General features: G+C 36.2%; 1 protein-coding gene across 1 annotated transcript in view; it reads right to left on the bottom strand.

Moving 5' to 3' along the window:
- Positions 1-16,303, bottom strand: part of CARMIL1 (capping protein regulator and myosin 1 linker 1) — a 193,274-nt gene that overhangs the window by 66,791 nt on the left and 110,180 nt on the right. The window contains 7 exon segments of the mRNA XM_032681955.1: positions 3,690-3,744; positions 3,832-3,931; positions 5,248-5,329; positions 9,644-9,713; positions 13,100-13,204; positions 14,116-14,192; positions 14,308-14,385. Coding sequence (XP_032537846.1) covers positions 3,690-3,744; positions 3,832-3,931; positions 5,248-5,329; positions 9,644-9,713; positions 13,100-13,204; positions 14,116-14,192; positions 14,308-14,385 — 567 coding nt within the window.

The raw sequence follows: 16,303 nt of genomic DNA, 5'->3' as shown, positions 1-16,303 counted from the left end.
TGTTTCTCACGTGTCACTTTAGAAATAGGCATTCAAGTAAGTTAGCTGCAGGTGATCCCTCCTGCATACCAATTTTTCTAAACCTCAAATATCCTCCCAGGAAAGGATTTCTCACCTCTCACATTCAACACTGACAAAACAGTACATAACTGAAAATGCTTCTGTACTGTGTTCTGCAAGGATTGACACCTTCACACCACCTAAATATGCATTAAATTATCTGACCATTACAGTAAAAAACTCAATCAAACAACAACAAATGAAATAAACAAACAACAAAACAAAATTCCCCACAAATATGGGCAATATTCTAGATAGCCTACAAACACATTTCTTGTAACAACTTAATAGTTTAGTTAGGTACTGAGAAAACAGAAGTCTGAGGAGCACTTCAGTGTCTCTGCTGCAGAAAATAAATACTTCACCGATACAGAGGAGTCTCTTAACACAATCTTTTTAAGGAAGAGGAATTCTCAAAGTAAAGAAAACAGAATTAGAAATTCTATGATTTTATTCATTGATTCTGCCATACTTCTGCTGGAATATGTTTAAGAATTAAATCAAACTTAGTTTGTTTTTCTTAAGTACAAAAATACTGTAAAATCCCTCAAAAAGCCAATTCTGAAAAAAACATTGAGCTAACAACTTAAGATATTCAACACACTAGTAATTCACTGCACCTATGCAGGAGTGATTATCACTTCGAGTAATGATACCGCATACTTGCAGTGTAACATCAGATTTTGCAACAAGAAAAGAAATAGCACAGTAAGAATACAATATTATAGTCTGCACAGTACAGCATCTACTTAAGGAAAGAAGACATGAAAAGAACCCCAAAAATTAATCTAAATATTACATTCTTGTTTATATAAAACACCTGAGAAATTTTGCTGTGTAGGTTACTACTACTGCTTTTAAATTGTGTAGAATTAGATTTGCGCATCGCTCTAGTTTTACAGTCGTAGAACCAAGCTACTGATTGTTCAAATGATTTTTCTCATGACTCACATTAACACAGCAACAGAGCTATTTAAAGGTGTATAAATACATGAAGACACATTTGGCAGATGACTATTTCAGATTAAAGCCTCTTACTTCAGCTTTCCATGCAGATAATGTGCAGTCCCTAAACTGTGCCAGCCTGCAGGCAAGACTGATCAGGCAGTGTGCTCTGGGCAACATCACATCTCCCCAGTTTCATCTTAACTTTTTAATGTCCCGTGGCAGTAAACTCATAGTAATGGTAGAACGAGGACCATCAGGGTACAGCAAGGACAATTCCAGGTAGCTTTCTGCAACATCTTTTTCCCATAGTGCTATAGCATCTGTCCTGAATTCTTTAGCTGCTAGGAGATGCTTCAGACTGATTTTAGCATTTGATGAGACAAAAAGAAACAAGATTCCTTCATTGAAGAGGATTAACAAGAGAAAAGAACATGAGGAAAGAAGAGACATGGTAACCCCAACAGGATCATATGCTATATCCCAAATGTTACTGCATGACATGAAAGGGAGATGGTTCAAGTACCTAAATAAAATAACTTTTTGGCAGATTATTTCATTGTAACACTGTTTGAAAACAGGATGAGACTACAGAACACGTTGTGTAGGTTACGTCGTGAAAAATGGTGGATAAGAATTACAGGAGCACATCTGACCACTGAATAGTGGAAAAGGCAGAAAGTGGAACAACAGCTGACATCACCCACAGGCTGAAAATAAATGCAAAAAGTGGAAGCTAATGGTGCAAAGGAGGGAGAGCTGCAAGAATGATACATGCAAAATTTAGCAGCCACTTTTTCTATGACCTGGAAGCTTCAGAAACAGAATCCAAGAAAGATAAACATAAGGTTGTAACACCTAACAGAGGACAATAAGGTGAAAGTTGCAAATTTTTATTCTTGAGACCAGGTAGTATGAAAAGGACAGTCATAAAATAGGCAGGAAAAAACCAAAACAACAGCATATTTAAGAAGAAGATTTGGGTAGTAAAAGGACACAGAGTATGTTGAAGAGGTATTTTAGGATATGGTCTGAGTAGGAAGAAATGTTCATCTGCAATAGAGCAAAGGGATGAAGGAAATAGAGAAAAATCATACTACATTACATTTGCTTGTGATTTAGTCTTCAGGACAGCTGTGAAAGGATAAAGCATGAGAAATGGGTTAGGACAGAGATAAATGTCCAAAGATAAGAAGCAGGTGCTATCCGATTAAATGATACTCCTCAGTACAGTATCAAAAGGAAAGGAGAGAAAGGAAAGACAGTCCTGTAGCATTCCCTTTAGAAATAAGAGTAGAAGGAGGTAGTTACACAGCACAAAATGAAAAGGCTAGTTTGGTACAAGAGGTAATACAGAGTTCTACCAATACATTACTTAGCACAATCCTACAACTAACTCGTGCAAACAAGGACTTTTATTAAGGTGCTTTCATTACAGGTGTTAACTGAGTTAGAATCAGCTCTGGTATCTGTATGCAGCACTTCTCCATATCACACTGACATCCCACATTTTAAATAACAAAATGTGGAGAAAGGCAAAGAATCAAGAAGAACCAGTACCACTAATCCCAGTTAAGAGGATTCAGTGAATATAGAGGACCAACTGAATAAACCACTTCAAATACAACTAAGCACTAAGTAAAGGGGAACACAGAATATGGGTCTAATGACCTTGCATGGAGAGAGACATCAGAAATCCTGGTGAAAATTGCCAGGGTACAGACACAGATGGGAGGAGAAAATAAGAATGCAGTTAATGTGGAGACCATGAACTTGGAGGTGAGACAATAAAGACAACAGGAATAGCAGGTGTTCAGAAAAGTGAAGTCTACAGTCGGCTATCTCTGGAGAATGAGGAAAGCAGAGTTTGCTTGTTACTTGCACAGGAAATTAAGGAGTATGAAAGGACTAAGAATAGACTAAGAATAGATGAATAAAGATTGACAAGCATGAGAATAACAGAGCATCTTAAGATTCCCTTCTAACCAAAACGAGGATGCCAGGAACAGCAACAATACAAATCCAACAACAAAAGTCTTTCAGGATCAGGAAAGAGTGTAGCAATTACGAAAGTGGGTAATCATCCCAGCAAGGCACTCTGAAAGGGTTTTATGAAATTGCTCCCATGATTAATGTACTAAGAGAAGTAAAGAACAGCACACTGAACAGTTTATTTGCATCTTTCGAAGGAGAAAGGAGTTCCACTGAAGTGACCTTGTATTTTGTAAAGAAAGAAAAGAAGTTAATACCCAAGAACACCTATCAGGAAATAGTCCATTCTACTAATTAAAAAAAAAAAAAAAAAAAATTGTTACTGAAGGAGTATCACCAGCCAGCGAAAACTACCATTGTAATCTCTTATCAGGACACAAAAGTTTTGAAAATTCGTACCAGCAGGACTGTATAGCTTAGACCTAAAGCAACCAGGTTATATACATCCAACTATTTAGAATGAGTATTTTTCATCAAGCACAGATTCTAAGACTATCTTCAGAAATGTTCACCTACATGCTACATGTAATCCAAATCACTATTTGAAAAAACACAAACCCAAAATGCCAGATATGTTTGTGCAGGACTGTGATCAAACCTTATGCAGCAAATTAACACAGATAAGACAATTATCAGAAATAGGCTGTGAGGGTACAAATACACATGATGATAGTAGGCAGAAAGATACTCACTGAATCCTCGTCTTGAATCATCTGAACTAAATTATCAAGTACTGGAGTGAGATTTCTGAGGGAAGAAAAGTTAGGAAGGTGATGAAATCAGCAGCTTCTCCTCATCCATTCTCTTATTATTTAAAAGAAAGAAAATCCTTACTTGGATTTCATGTTGTTAAAGTTTTTGCCTAATGCCAAATGTCTTATCGATCGGTTTTTACTAAGCCAGACTACAAGGGTTGAGAGGTCAGATTCTAGGCCTGTAAAGAATCAGATTAGATTAAGAATTAAAACACATTTTCAGAATAGACTCAAACAAGGTCCAATTATTAATGCTATATTCATTCAAGTAACTATATCAGTGTACTAATTTCCAAAAGGTCTAGAAAAATTTCTGTTCTTCTCTTTTTAAATCTTTTTCTCATTACTGCCTCTGCTTTCTATGAGAATAAATACTTTCTCTAAAAGGAGATATTTAAATCTCCATCCTAATCAGCTATTGAAGGCATCTCTCAGAAACACAGAAGAGAAATCAGTTCCTTATCCATTATCCAACCACCCAAGAACAGTTCCTCACACTGTCAGGTAGAGTTTGAAGTTCCTTCGAGAATTTTGAAACTCTGCTTACCACTGTTTAATCTTAGTAGAGCTGTGTACCAACAAGGTCTGAAAGCCTGCAAAAAGGCTAACGTAATATGCTATCAATAAAATGACCTGAAAAACAAGCCAAATTTTATTCAACTCCTGAGCGAAAAAAAGAAACTTGCTTTATTATCACCAAACAAGTGATGTATTTGAAGAGTCCACTAGCTAGATTACAACGACCTAGGATTCAGATTCACAGGGCAATTTAGATTTCAAGTATCTATCCTTATGTATAATAATAAATCTGTTTGCATATCTGGGCTGAGTCAGTAGCTCTCAAAGCTTTCCACTTGTCAATCCATCTCACCTTTCTTCATCATTCAATTGTATTGGAAGACTGCTTCTGAAATACTTCTGTATTTGGTTGTTAGAGGGGCAAACACAAGTGAATTCTTCCAGTTCATACACCTACACTTTGAATCTGCAAGATGAGAAGCCAGCTGATAGTCCCAGAAATATCTGTGCCAGGAAGCACAGAGACTCCAAAGCAGAAATATTCAAACAGGTCTTCTCTAACCTGAAGCTGGTTGACTGTTTGCTTAAAATTTCCCCCTCTAACTTCTTGTGTTACAACCACAGCTTCATTCTGTACCTGATGTTCTCCTTTGTTCTTTCACTACATCTCCATTTCTCATTTCGCTTCTCAGTCTCTTGTATTTAAGCCCAATTTCCTCTGGATCTAATATGAGCTTGGTGCCATTAGTTTACTCTGCTGTGTTACATTAATTCCAAACAACATAAACTTTTGAGTTAATAAATTAATATTTCTTACACACTTTATAGCAATAAGAGTTCTTGGTCTGAGACATTGCCATAACTAATATGGCCAATAATCATAAAGCAAGAGCAAGCATCCTTGATTACACTGTAAGCTGAAATAAAAAGCATTTTTCAGCTTGCATGAGCCTCCACTCCTGTTCTGTGTACTTACCATTGTCTGAAATATCTAGGCTGGTGATATTGTGTATTTCTGCTATGCATCCTTCCAAGACTTGTGCACCTCCAGATCTTAACTAGAGACAAAACATCATCCATTTTTGCAAACTATTTATGGTTTAAGATCACACAGAAGACAGTGGTAGGAGCTTTGTGAATACAGAAGGCACTAGCAGTGGCAAAAACAACAGCAACAGAAGAAGTTATAGACATCAAAATGACAGTACACATTCCTACTGTTCTCATCCCTACTCTCAGTATCTGCACACAAATGAGAAAAAGGTTTCCCTTTCCTTTCTCTTAAAACTACTACTCAGCAGTTAAATAGGGAAAATATTTAAATGGTTAAACACAGCAAATCCTTTAGCATTTGTGCTAGGCAGTGACTGCGGGATTTTATTGTGCATTCTCTACATGAAAGGGCCAGGACATTTCCAATGTCCAGCAATTAAATTTAAAAAAAAATAAATAAACAGCCCATAAGCATGCAACACTGTCACCCTTGAATTTCACTACAGTGAAGGTTTATAGCGAGCATCTTCTTTCAGCCCTTAGCACAAAGCAAGGGTGTCCAGATCAAAGATAAGTAGAGTGGGGAAAAAAAAAACCAAACCAACAAACCAACACCAAAAACAAAAACCCAGTGAAATTATGTTTCCCTGTCACTGAAAATTCAGGTTGTCCAATTGTAAAATGGCCAAAAAAAGACCACAAACAATAGAAAACAGTAATTTAGTTATTCTTAATTTAAAAATAGTCATAAAAGAAAAAAAATGGCACCAATAAGAAAAATGCTTGGCTGCAAAGTATCAATTATGATAATATTACTCTGAAATATTACATGAATTTAAAAGAAATATCAGGATTTAATGAAAAGACAATTAAATGGTCTAGGGGAAAACATCAACATTAAGAATCAAAGTTATGAAAACTTACACACTTATTTACTAATGCTACTGAATTAACAAAACTTTTTTTTCCAAAGAAAAGCATTTTCTTATTTCTTGCAGCTATGCACACTATATAAAGTGCATTTCACTTCATAAATATCCCCCCAAAAAAAGACTTAAGCTAAAGAGGGAAAAATATCTACAAAAATTCTATTTCTGCATTTTCCACTTTTATTTTCTTTGCTTCGAAAAAATGGAAAGCTTTTTCAAACATGAAATAACCTTTTCACCTGCTGTGCATAAAAAACGTGTAATATTTAACTTGACGACTTACTTGGATAAATATCCTGAATCAACCTGCTGATATTTCTGCACACAGTCAACTTTTATCCATGCTATAATTAATCAAAGAACCACAAATGCCTTCTAGAAGTATTTTTCAATAAAGACTTGATTTGGCACTTTTTAGGAAGTTTTAGATATATGACTGGTTAACAAGCAGCTCAATAACTTGACCTCAGCAACTGAAGAACGGTGGTCAGAGATAACATTTAAATCATAAGTCCCACCTGGAGTGTAAGAGGTACAGAACATAAGGCACTTTTCCTCCTCTCTGTAAATCAAAGCCTACCTACCCCTCACCTTATCCTCTCAATAAGTACTCATATTACTGTATGAAATAAAGCTGTATTTGGGCCAGAAGTGGTGCAAATTATAACTCAACTTTATTTTTGTAAGAGCATTTGTAGCATTTGCTGCATGAAAGCCAAAATCATTCAGTTTTGCTTTATGCTGCTCTCTCAGCGTGGGCCACCACAAGGCAACCATTTTACAGAGAGTGTCACATCTATCATTGCAGAATCTATGGAAGTGGCAGATCATATACAGAACTGGATTGGTTGTTGGCAGGGTAAAGTTCTAAACACTAAAATTATACTCACAATAGAATCCATATGCTTATGCTATACATACTTTGAGGGCTGACATGGACAATTTTTCAGGAGCAGCTTTCAGTCTTGCACCAGATAATTCAAAATTTTAAATATATAAACTTTTCATGAGCACAAATGGTGATATCTATTTAATCTGAGAGAGACGACAACAACTTGACTTTTAGGATCATCATTTTTTGCAACTGTGTTAAAATATGATGCACATATATATAGATGTAAAAGCAGATAACTGAAGTGCTGTTCAGCAATGTGGACTGTGATACTGACAAAAAACCCCCTCTGCAACATCTCCTATACGATATACTTCTGAGACTACAAATAGAAGCTCTTATTCAGAAAACGAAGAATAACCCTTCTACAATTAAAAATGCCAAGTGTGTTCAAAGCTATGAGGTACCAATATGGGAGGGCAAACAAAGCTGCTTACTGATTTAACAATTAAGGTAAAGCATGGAGGGTACTTACACAGTGACCAAGCTAAGGGAAGCAGAAGGGAAAAGAGTGAAATACATCAGTGCTGAGTAGGTAGAAATAAAAATGTAATTTTCATAGTAAAAATAATAAAAAACAAACAAACAAGCAATATAAAATGATTAAGCTTGGAGTTAATATACCAGAAAATTATTATGGGAGCAAATGAAAAATGGTGAGAAAGGGAAGGAACGTAGATTTATCCTTCCATAGTTGAGTACAGCTTGCCTGATGTAGGAAAGAAGAGGGCAAAGCTGAAGCATCAGCTTTCTAGATCCCTAACAGTGTGTGCTTGCAGGAACTGGGAGTAGCGGTCACTGGCTCCAAGCTTTCCCACAGCTCTGTTTCTTGGGTGCAGATTACCCTGTCCAGATCCCAGAGGGTCAGGGAGAGGTAGAGCAGGACCCTGAGGTGCTGGGCCCACTGAGAGCACTCCCAGCTGCTGGCACATCAAATTCCCTGTTGGTGGAAGCATAACTTCTTTCCAAAGCACATGAGAATGGATAAAGCTCAGTGATGTGAAAAAAAAATGTTAAGGGAAGAATCCAAGGAAGTGCTGTCAGTTTAGAGGGACCAGCTACAGGAATGCAACATTGAGTTGGGTAGGATTCCTTCCTTTCTGTCATGAGAGTCAGCCATGACCACATGTGCTTTGGTGTCCAATAAAGTTGATCATCCCTCGAAGGACTCCTCCATATCCCATCCTGGGTGTTACTTCACGAAAGGATAAGGTTTTCTCTCCTGTCACCCCTTTTTGATTTACATGTTAATTTATACTCTCATTACTTATATTTGTGTTTTATTGATTTATTCATTTAAGGTTATGATCACAGGACTTCATTTTTGTTACTTTAATTACTCCTCCCTTTTCCTTCCTTCCTCTGAAAGATAGATTATCATCCATCTGATCTCTCTACTCAGAAGTGAGAAGCACATGTACCTGACTTGAAGGCTTTTCTATTTGGAATTTATATGTAGTGCTCTTCGAAGTAATAACATTTTTCAGAAAATACAAAATACCAAAACAAAGTATGAAATGCATTTACAATTTGGGTTTTCTTCTTCATAAGGAAATCTGTACACATTTCAAAAGCAATTGACCATGAACCTAAGGCAAGGATTACTGGATCTCAAAATGTTCATCAAATTGCATGTTTTCTACTTAAAGGGAAACCATTGCATTTTTAAGGCACTTTCAGAGCAGTTAATACTCAGGTGGACTTGGAAAGATGTCTCTAAAAAGTGAGAGGCTTTCTTTGCAGCTTAAAAAGGGAAAAGTTGGAGAAGGCCTGAGCCTAAACTGTTTCATGTCAGTTTTGGCAAGAGTCCACCACATAGTTCTTCATGTGACTTTGCCTCAACTAGCTCCCCAGGGCCATGTCTGATCTTCTGTCATAAGCTGTGACCACTCAGGTATCACCCTGCAGAGTATGGACAATCCCAAGAAACTAAGTGCACAGCAAAGCACAGAGAAGCAAGAGGAAACAAGCTAAGGCAAATTAAGTTGCCACAATAATTTTTATTTATTCTTTAGGTATTTAAAATCATTTTTATAGTGCCTCTTATGTTAATAACTTTTACAAAAGTTCCTTATTAGCCTGAATTGCTTAATCGATTAGGAAAGTGGAATTTCTCCCAAGGCTAAAAAGCAAACCTGCCAAAGAGGGAGCATGTTTTCTGTTTTAAAGGAAGACAACCAAACTGCAGACCTGCCTTCAATGCATGCATCTTTCTTCAACCCATTCAAATTTAGGCACCTTGGAAAATCCTGCTGCTAATCACAGCACCACAGAGCAGAAGATGCCAAGCAGCAAACATGCTGGCTCAGTATGTAGAACAGCTGCACTGCAAGGAGGATTTTGCCAATCAGGTGCTGCAGGTGCTTTGAAGCTCTGTGCTTATTATTTAGGATGCTGTAACACACAGCAGCTGACTTTTACGATAACTGCTTCTCTGAGTTCCACCTTTCCTACGACTTTTGACTACAGAGGAAGAATATCTCACCCAGTGGATTGTACAGGAACTCTAATACCATGTCATTGCATATTTTGAACATATCCTGATAAATATTTCTTACCTCACAGCTACTGAGGTCTAAAGACACCTCCTTCAGATTGTGATTGCAAGCCAGGCCTAACAAAAGTGCTCTGAAAAAGATCAATTTTAGAAACTTTAAAAAAAAAAAAAAGGCAGCTTTACATCATCATCATCATCTAAGTGATCACTATACACTATAACACACCTATAATGCAAAGAACCATTTCAAAACAAAAGAACACCAGCTGAGCAGTTTTTTTTTAAATGACAATGGCAGCTCAAACCTGCCACACTTCAGAACACTCCAGTAGCTTCAAAAACTGTAGGGATGAAAGGCTAATAAAGAAACTATAAAGCTAACGCACCATCATAATTTAATAACATTCATCAGAGATTAATTTTCCTTAACGTTTGCTTTCAAAGAGCATCAAATGATTACAAAAGGAGTGTTCCATTGTACAACCACACTACCTCTCTGATTTTAACAAAAATTCAGGAAAAATGGGGGTTTTAATATATGCAAGATGCCATGCAGCCAGCCATTTCGGCCAGGCACAGTGCCTGCAACACTCAAAGGCTGGATCACATTCAAGTATCAAAAGTTCTCCACTTCTGCAACCCAAAACGTATTTACAGATTCCAAAATTATATTCCTAGACAATGGTATCCTTTGCCTTTAGGCAGGATGACAGACATGTGTAGCAATGACTGATTATGATTATCATAAATCCACCTTTAAAGTCTTTCACAAGTTTGTTTCCACTTATAAAAGTTAGTGTTAATGTCATATTTGTATTAATACTGTCAAATCAGAAAGCACAACTGTATGTGTCATAGAGAAGCAGCAAACAAAATCTATGTATACCTTCTAGTATCTTTAGAATAGATGCGGCTTTGAATTAATAATTCAACAGAGAAACAGAAGGACTTCCTTCCCAAACTTCATTTCAGCCAAAAGCAAGCCAACAGAATCCAAGTGACTGATGCATGGAGATAAAAAACAATCCATTCTACTGAACCACGTGCCTACACATTTGCTATGCAAGTAGTATGTCAAAGATGTATTTAAAATGTGTGTGCCTTGAGCAGGTTTTTCATTTAAACCTATTTATATCTGCCCTGCAGGTATAACCAGACCTTTGTTACTAACAAAGGCAAATATCTTGTGCTTATTTATTTCTTAAGCTATTAATATAGAGACTTTGAAAAAAATGTGAAAGTTCTGCAATAGTTCTTACAAATTTTTAGATGATCTTGTCTATCCTTCATACACGAACATGTTTTTTCATTCAAACTCAGTTTCAATGATAACTTTGCAAAGAGCTTCCCAAACATTTTGAGGAAATGAAAAAACGTAAAAAAAAAAGAGACATAGTGCTGCTTCAAGTGTACTCTCTTCACAGAAAGAAGAAAAAAAAATACTTTTTTCCTAACTTCTTTCCTATAAACTCATACTAAGAAAATCCCATGATTTCTTAATTCTTTGTCATGAAAAATCACCAGCATTCAAAGGGACCAAAGCCAGGCATATCATATACTTGGCTACTCTGTTTAAATCACACACGTGGCAATACATGGAGAAGTCTTGTCAACTGTGTTAGATGTAGAACACAAAAACTGGCCTTGTAATTAGCATTTGCATGAGAAGCATATCAGAAACTTGTCCTGTTATAGCACTGACAGATCAAAATACAATTTTTGGCAATGTCTGTAAATGAACAAAAATGCCAACATACACTTCAACAAGGAAAAGAGTACAAACTGCCTCATTCTGTTAAAAATGGTGAAAAAAAGAATGAGCTGCAATGGAACATTAACTATACTAACTATGTACTTTGCTGGACAGCTGGCAGATCAAGGGGTCCCAAGTTTTTGGGATAAATGAATACAATAACATCTTCCATGAGCACAGACAATTGTCGAGTACTCATCAGCCAGAATTCCTCATACCCCAGGAGATACTCAGCATGCCAAGGAGAAGAGCTAAATACGAACCTTAATTTTATGTGCTTCTAACCTTTCCTAATTTCTGTGGATATATTCAACATCTCACAGTATTCTCTTTTTCCTGTGGCACCAATACTGTCTTCCGTAGTAATCACATTACATCCTCTGTTTTTCTTGCTTCATAAAACATAGTTCCCTGCTGCCCTCCACCACAGAATCAATAGCTCTAAATTAATCAGAATCAACCAACGTGTTTCTCAAAAATCACCTTCTGTTTGAAAACACATCTGTACCACACCTTGCTAATCCTAGCAAAGTCTCAGCAAGCAAGATAGCAACTAAGAGCATCACATAGAACAAAGCTAAAATGGCTCCTGCAGTTGAATGTGGATTTCAATCCTGTGCATCTGACTTAAGCATCAGGCTCTTCTCAGTGGTGCCAAACAATGGGAGAAGAGGCAATGGGCAAAAACTGTTGCACAGGAAGTTCCACAAGAATACAAGGAAGAACTTCCTCACTGTGTGGGTGACCACACAGTGGAACAGATTGCCCAGAGAGGTGTTGAGTCTCCCTCACTGGAGATATTCAAGGACCACCTTGACTCAATCCTGTGCCATGTGCTTTAGGGGACCTTGCTTGAGCAGGGAGGTTGGACCAACTGACCCACTATGGTCCCTCCCAACCTTAACTCATTTTGTGATTCTGTGATATTGTACTGACCTCTTCAATACTGAATTGCATTAAGAAAAAATACTAAAAAATAATGTATGGAAAAGGTTATGTATGTTTTAATGCATATTAGCTAGGAAAGTGACACTCTGGAAAGAGTCCTTTCTTTAATTTAGCCCAATAAACACAATGATTCTGCCAGAATCACAGAATGCCCTATCTAGATTAGACCTATCTCTTTACATTTATCTCCACTTTAAAACACACTTTTAAATTTTATGTCTGAAAATTTCAACACAGTTCAAAACCACACAAGTCACAGGAAGGGTGACACAGTGCTTCACTATTTCCCTCAGCTTGCAGAGTGTGTTAGCCACAGGATGGGTGACATAGAACAAAGATATGTATTCTACTTAGCTTTCCTAGAAATTGCTGCCATTGTCTCTTCCCCCAGAAGGAGAGTATAGCTCCATGTAATGGGTTTCTCCTTCCAAATATTACAACAGGTTCATTATTGCCATGGCAATAATGCAGTCTCAAAGGAATGGCACTCACAAAAGTATATAATCCCACTTCACTGTGAAGCAGTTTTGTTTGCAAGCCACAAAGCAAGAAATACATCACAAAAAACGCTGACAGAAGCTAAACAACTGTGACATTCCCACAGTACAAAATATGATTAATTGTCTCAACTGTGAGATGGAAACATTTTTTGAATGTGTGACCATTACAAAACTCAGTCTTTTAATATCAATAAAGTACAATGGGGAAAAAAAAAAGAAAGCAAAATTCTTTCCCCTTCATTTTTCATGAGGCATTCACATAACAACAATGCAAACTAGGTTTTAGGCACAGGAGAAAATGAAATTAAATTCTTACTTTAGAGGCTCAGGAGGGAGTTTAGTTCCTGAAAGATTAATCTGCATCAAAGCAAGTGAGCTGCTGAAAAACTGTTTGAAGGAAGGAGGGACTTCTTTTCCTTTTCTGTAAGTAAACAAATTCATTAAGAAGTAGCATCTAGACACTCCTCATTCAAATAGAGTGAATGAAAGCCAACAGAAATGTAATGATCTTTTACATGTTTAATTTGCTCTACCTTCAGCAGTTCTGTAATCAGTGGCTCTCAATTAGCTTAGAATTATAATGTCATCAAAATGTTGAATCAACAAACATTCCTCAGCACTGCACTGCTGCACAGAAGACATTACTATCTAATTCTGTTTGGTGAACTACAAAGAACGATCATTTAGGTCTGGTTAACAGCGAACATACTTATATCTCACAAGCAGAAGATCCAACATGACATGACAAAAACCCTGAAATTGCTTTTTCACCACTAGAAATAATGTTCAAGTACCTTAGCATCAATGAAGTATCATCTCTGATATGGACTCACCACCAATTTGAAGAAAATGGAAGCTAATATTTCCTACAATGCATATATTCTAAAAAGTAAATGTTCAGTCTCAGGCTTTCAAAGGGACTTCCTCGCAGTAGAGGACAAAAAAGGGAAAAAGGCATTTGTAACCATCATTAAATCTTAAAAAATACAAACTTTAAAAATCATATTTAAAGAGCAGTCAAGTTAGTGAGACTTCAAAGTCTGATGCTATGCCTCTTAGAGACAAGATATATATAGACTTTCTGCTGCATCAGAATCACAAAAACACATATTAGACAAGGTAGCTTATTTTATAGATCTTTAGTGAAAAACAGAAAGGGAAGGAATATGTTTTGCTCAGAATAATCAATAGCTATTTCATAGAGCACTAAGACTTCTAAGACTTTATAAAAAAATCTTAGGTTTCTTCTTAAAAAGAAAGCTGCTACATGAGAGGAAGGAATTATAGAACAAAATATTGCAGGAGTTGAGAGTAATGACATTTAAATTGTACCTGTGAGAAAACAGAGTCCTAGAGAGGCTAAGGACAGCTAGATGCTGAAGACATCCACGAAGGAGGGCTCCACACACCTGGTTCAAAATAAGTAAGATTGATTTAACTTTATATTAACCCAGAAAAGTACCTAGGGATAGAAGGTGGGGAATGTTTCCTTGGTATTTGACACTCCACTAAAAAAGTCTTTACCATATCTAGCGCGCACTCCGTGTTGGATAAATCCAGGTGAACAAGGGCATTTGGCTGGGCCAAAAAATTGTACAGGCTCTATAATTAATGGAGAAAAAAAATTACCCATGTTAATTTTTATATTATGACAACAATTACTGGATCACTACCCCTCATTACATTTTAGGCTTTTACCATAAAATTGCACTATAAGAGTTGTGTCTGAAACTTCTTTTCACCTAATCAATGTTTTATTTTTGAAGGTTATGATTTTTAAAAATAATAGGGGGAAAATGGTGCTCAGACTACATTTACCCAAGATTTCTCTTAATGCATAAGTCTTGAGTTATTGCAATTAACTTTCACAGCAAATGATAATTAATTTAGTTAGAAATACCTTGCAATGTCACTCAGATTGGCTGTTACATTTCAGAAAGGCTAATTGGTTTGTAAGTTAAAGCCAGACCCTTTAAGCATTAGGGAAGCAACTAATTTGCACCTGAAATCCATAGTTATTTCTTAATATCAGCTGTGCACTATATGTTTAAGGGAGAATACAGAACAGGTAACAAGATTTTTTACATTGATGGCTTAGTACTGTATAGGATATGTCATGTAAATGTTAGCACTTCTTACTACACAATGTTTCATTTTGGGCTCTTTTTAGTCTCAGAGAAAGATAAAAGTATGACCTAATTCACAGAAATGTGGAAAGCTCAACTCCACATGAAATCCAGCCAAACAGTGCATGCTTACCATTTCTAAAATAGATCCATCTTTCTAAAAATTAGGTCATTGAGCTCCTATACCTACAATGTAAGAAAGGTCCCCACTTCAAAAATTTCTGTGCTTTGTTAGGGTTTATTTTAATTGCTAAATAACAGGACTTCCTTACTCCTGTTCCACAGATAAAGAGACCTCAGCATTAATAATCTTTAGCTTTGAACCCTCTCTCTGTCTCTCTGACAGGCTAAGAAAAGCCCCACTTTTTGCATTTATGTCTTTTATAATATTATAGGTAGACCTTAGATTTCTTTAAGCACTAGCTACCAAAGTTGTACATTTTATTTTACTTTTTGTTTTTACATTATTTGCTACGTTATTCTCTCAAAGAGTAATTCACTGTGTCTTTACTTACATTTAACTATTTGTTTGCTACCTTTAAAACCCTGTTGTCCCACTGAAACTTTCACCTCAAGTCTGAAAAGACTAGTTCTTTGAATATGCTGATGAATCTGAAACAAGTAAGATGTGAAAAAGTCACAAAGTCATGTCTGATTGCACTATAAATTATGAGATTGGGTGACTGTAGTTTTGCATCTTCTAGATGTTCAATACTTAGAATTCAAAGCCTGACAGTTACATGCACACAACTTTTGATGTGAGACACAAATACAGATGTAACAGTCAAAATGTGAATACATATAAACTGGGAAGTAAATGGGTTTTGTTACGGAGAAAATAGAGCTGCACCTCTGTGGCAATTGATAAAATTAACAAAGAATTCTAAAAATGATTACATTCTTTAAAGAATCATGAGCTTCAACAGCATGTGTCAAGCAGGTGCACAGATTTATTTATACAAACAAGAATACTGAAAACCAGAAATTAAATATTTCCAAGTCAAAAGAAATAATTTGTTTCTAATCTTTCAATTAAAAAATTGTAGTGCATTTATCACTAAAAATAAGGGGGTTTTAAATGTGTTTTGGTCACTTTCAAACAGAACTCAGAGAGCATGATAAGTCCACTGAAACAAGTGGTACCTTTGCAGTTTTCACATTTATCAGTAGAAACCAAAGACTAAAAGCGTAAACTAAATTTATGTGGATTTTTTTTAGTTGTGGGGGGCAATTCTTCACCTATGTACTGAAGAGTAGAGATAAAAATGTTATTTTCTCTTTCCACTAAAACTGTACAGAAATAAAGGCAAAAAAAGATGTAAACAAAAAGAGTTTGCCTTTCTCTTAACAATTAATTGAAACATCCATTCATTAGCTCCCAAATGAGAAGAAAG

The sequence above is a fragment of the Chiroxiphia lanceolata genome, chromosome 1, assembly GCF_009829145.1.
Source record: "Chiroxiphia lanceolata isolate bChiLan1 chromosome 1, bChiLan1.pri, whole genome shotgun sequence".
Classification (NCBI taxonomy): domain Eukaryota; kingdom Metazoa; phylum Chordata; class Aves; order Passeriformes; family Pipridae; genus Chiroxiphia; species Chiroxiphia lanceolata.
This window is presented reverse-complemented; position numbering and strand designations above follow the sequence as displayed.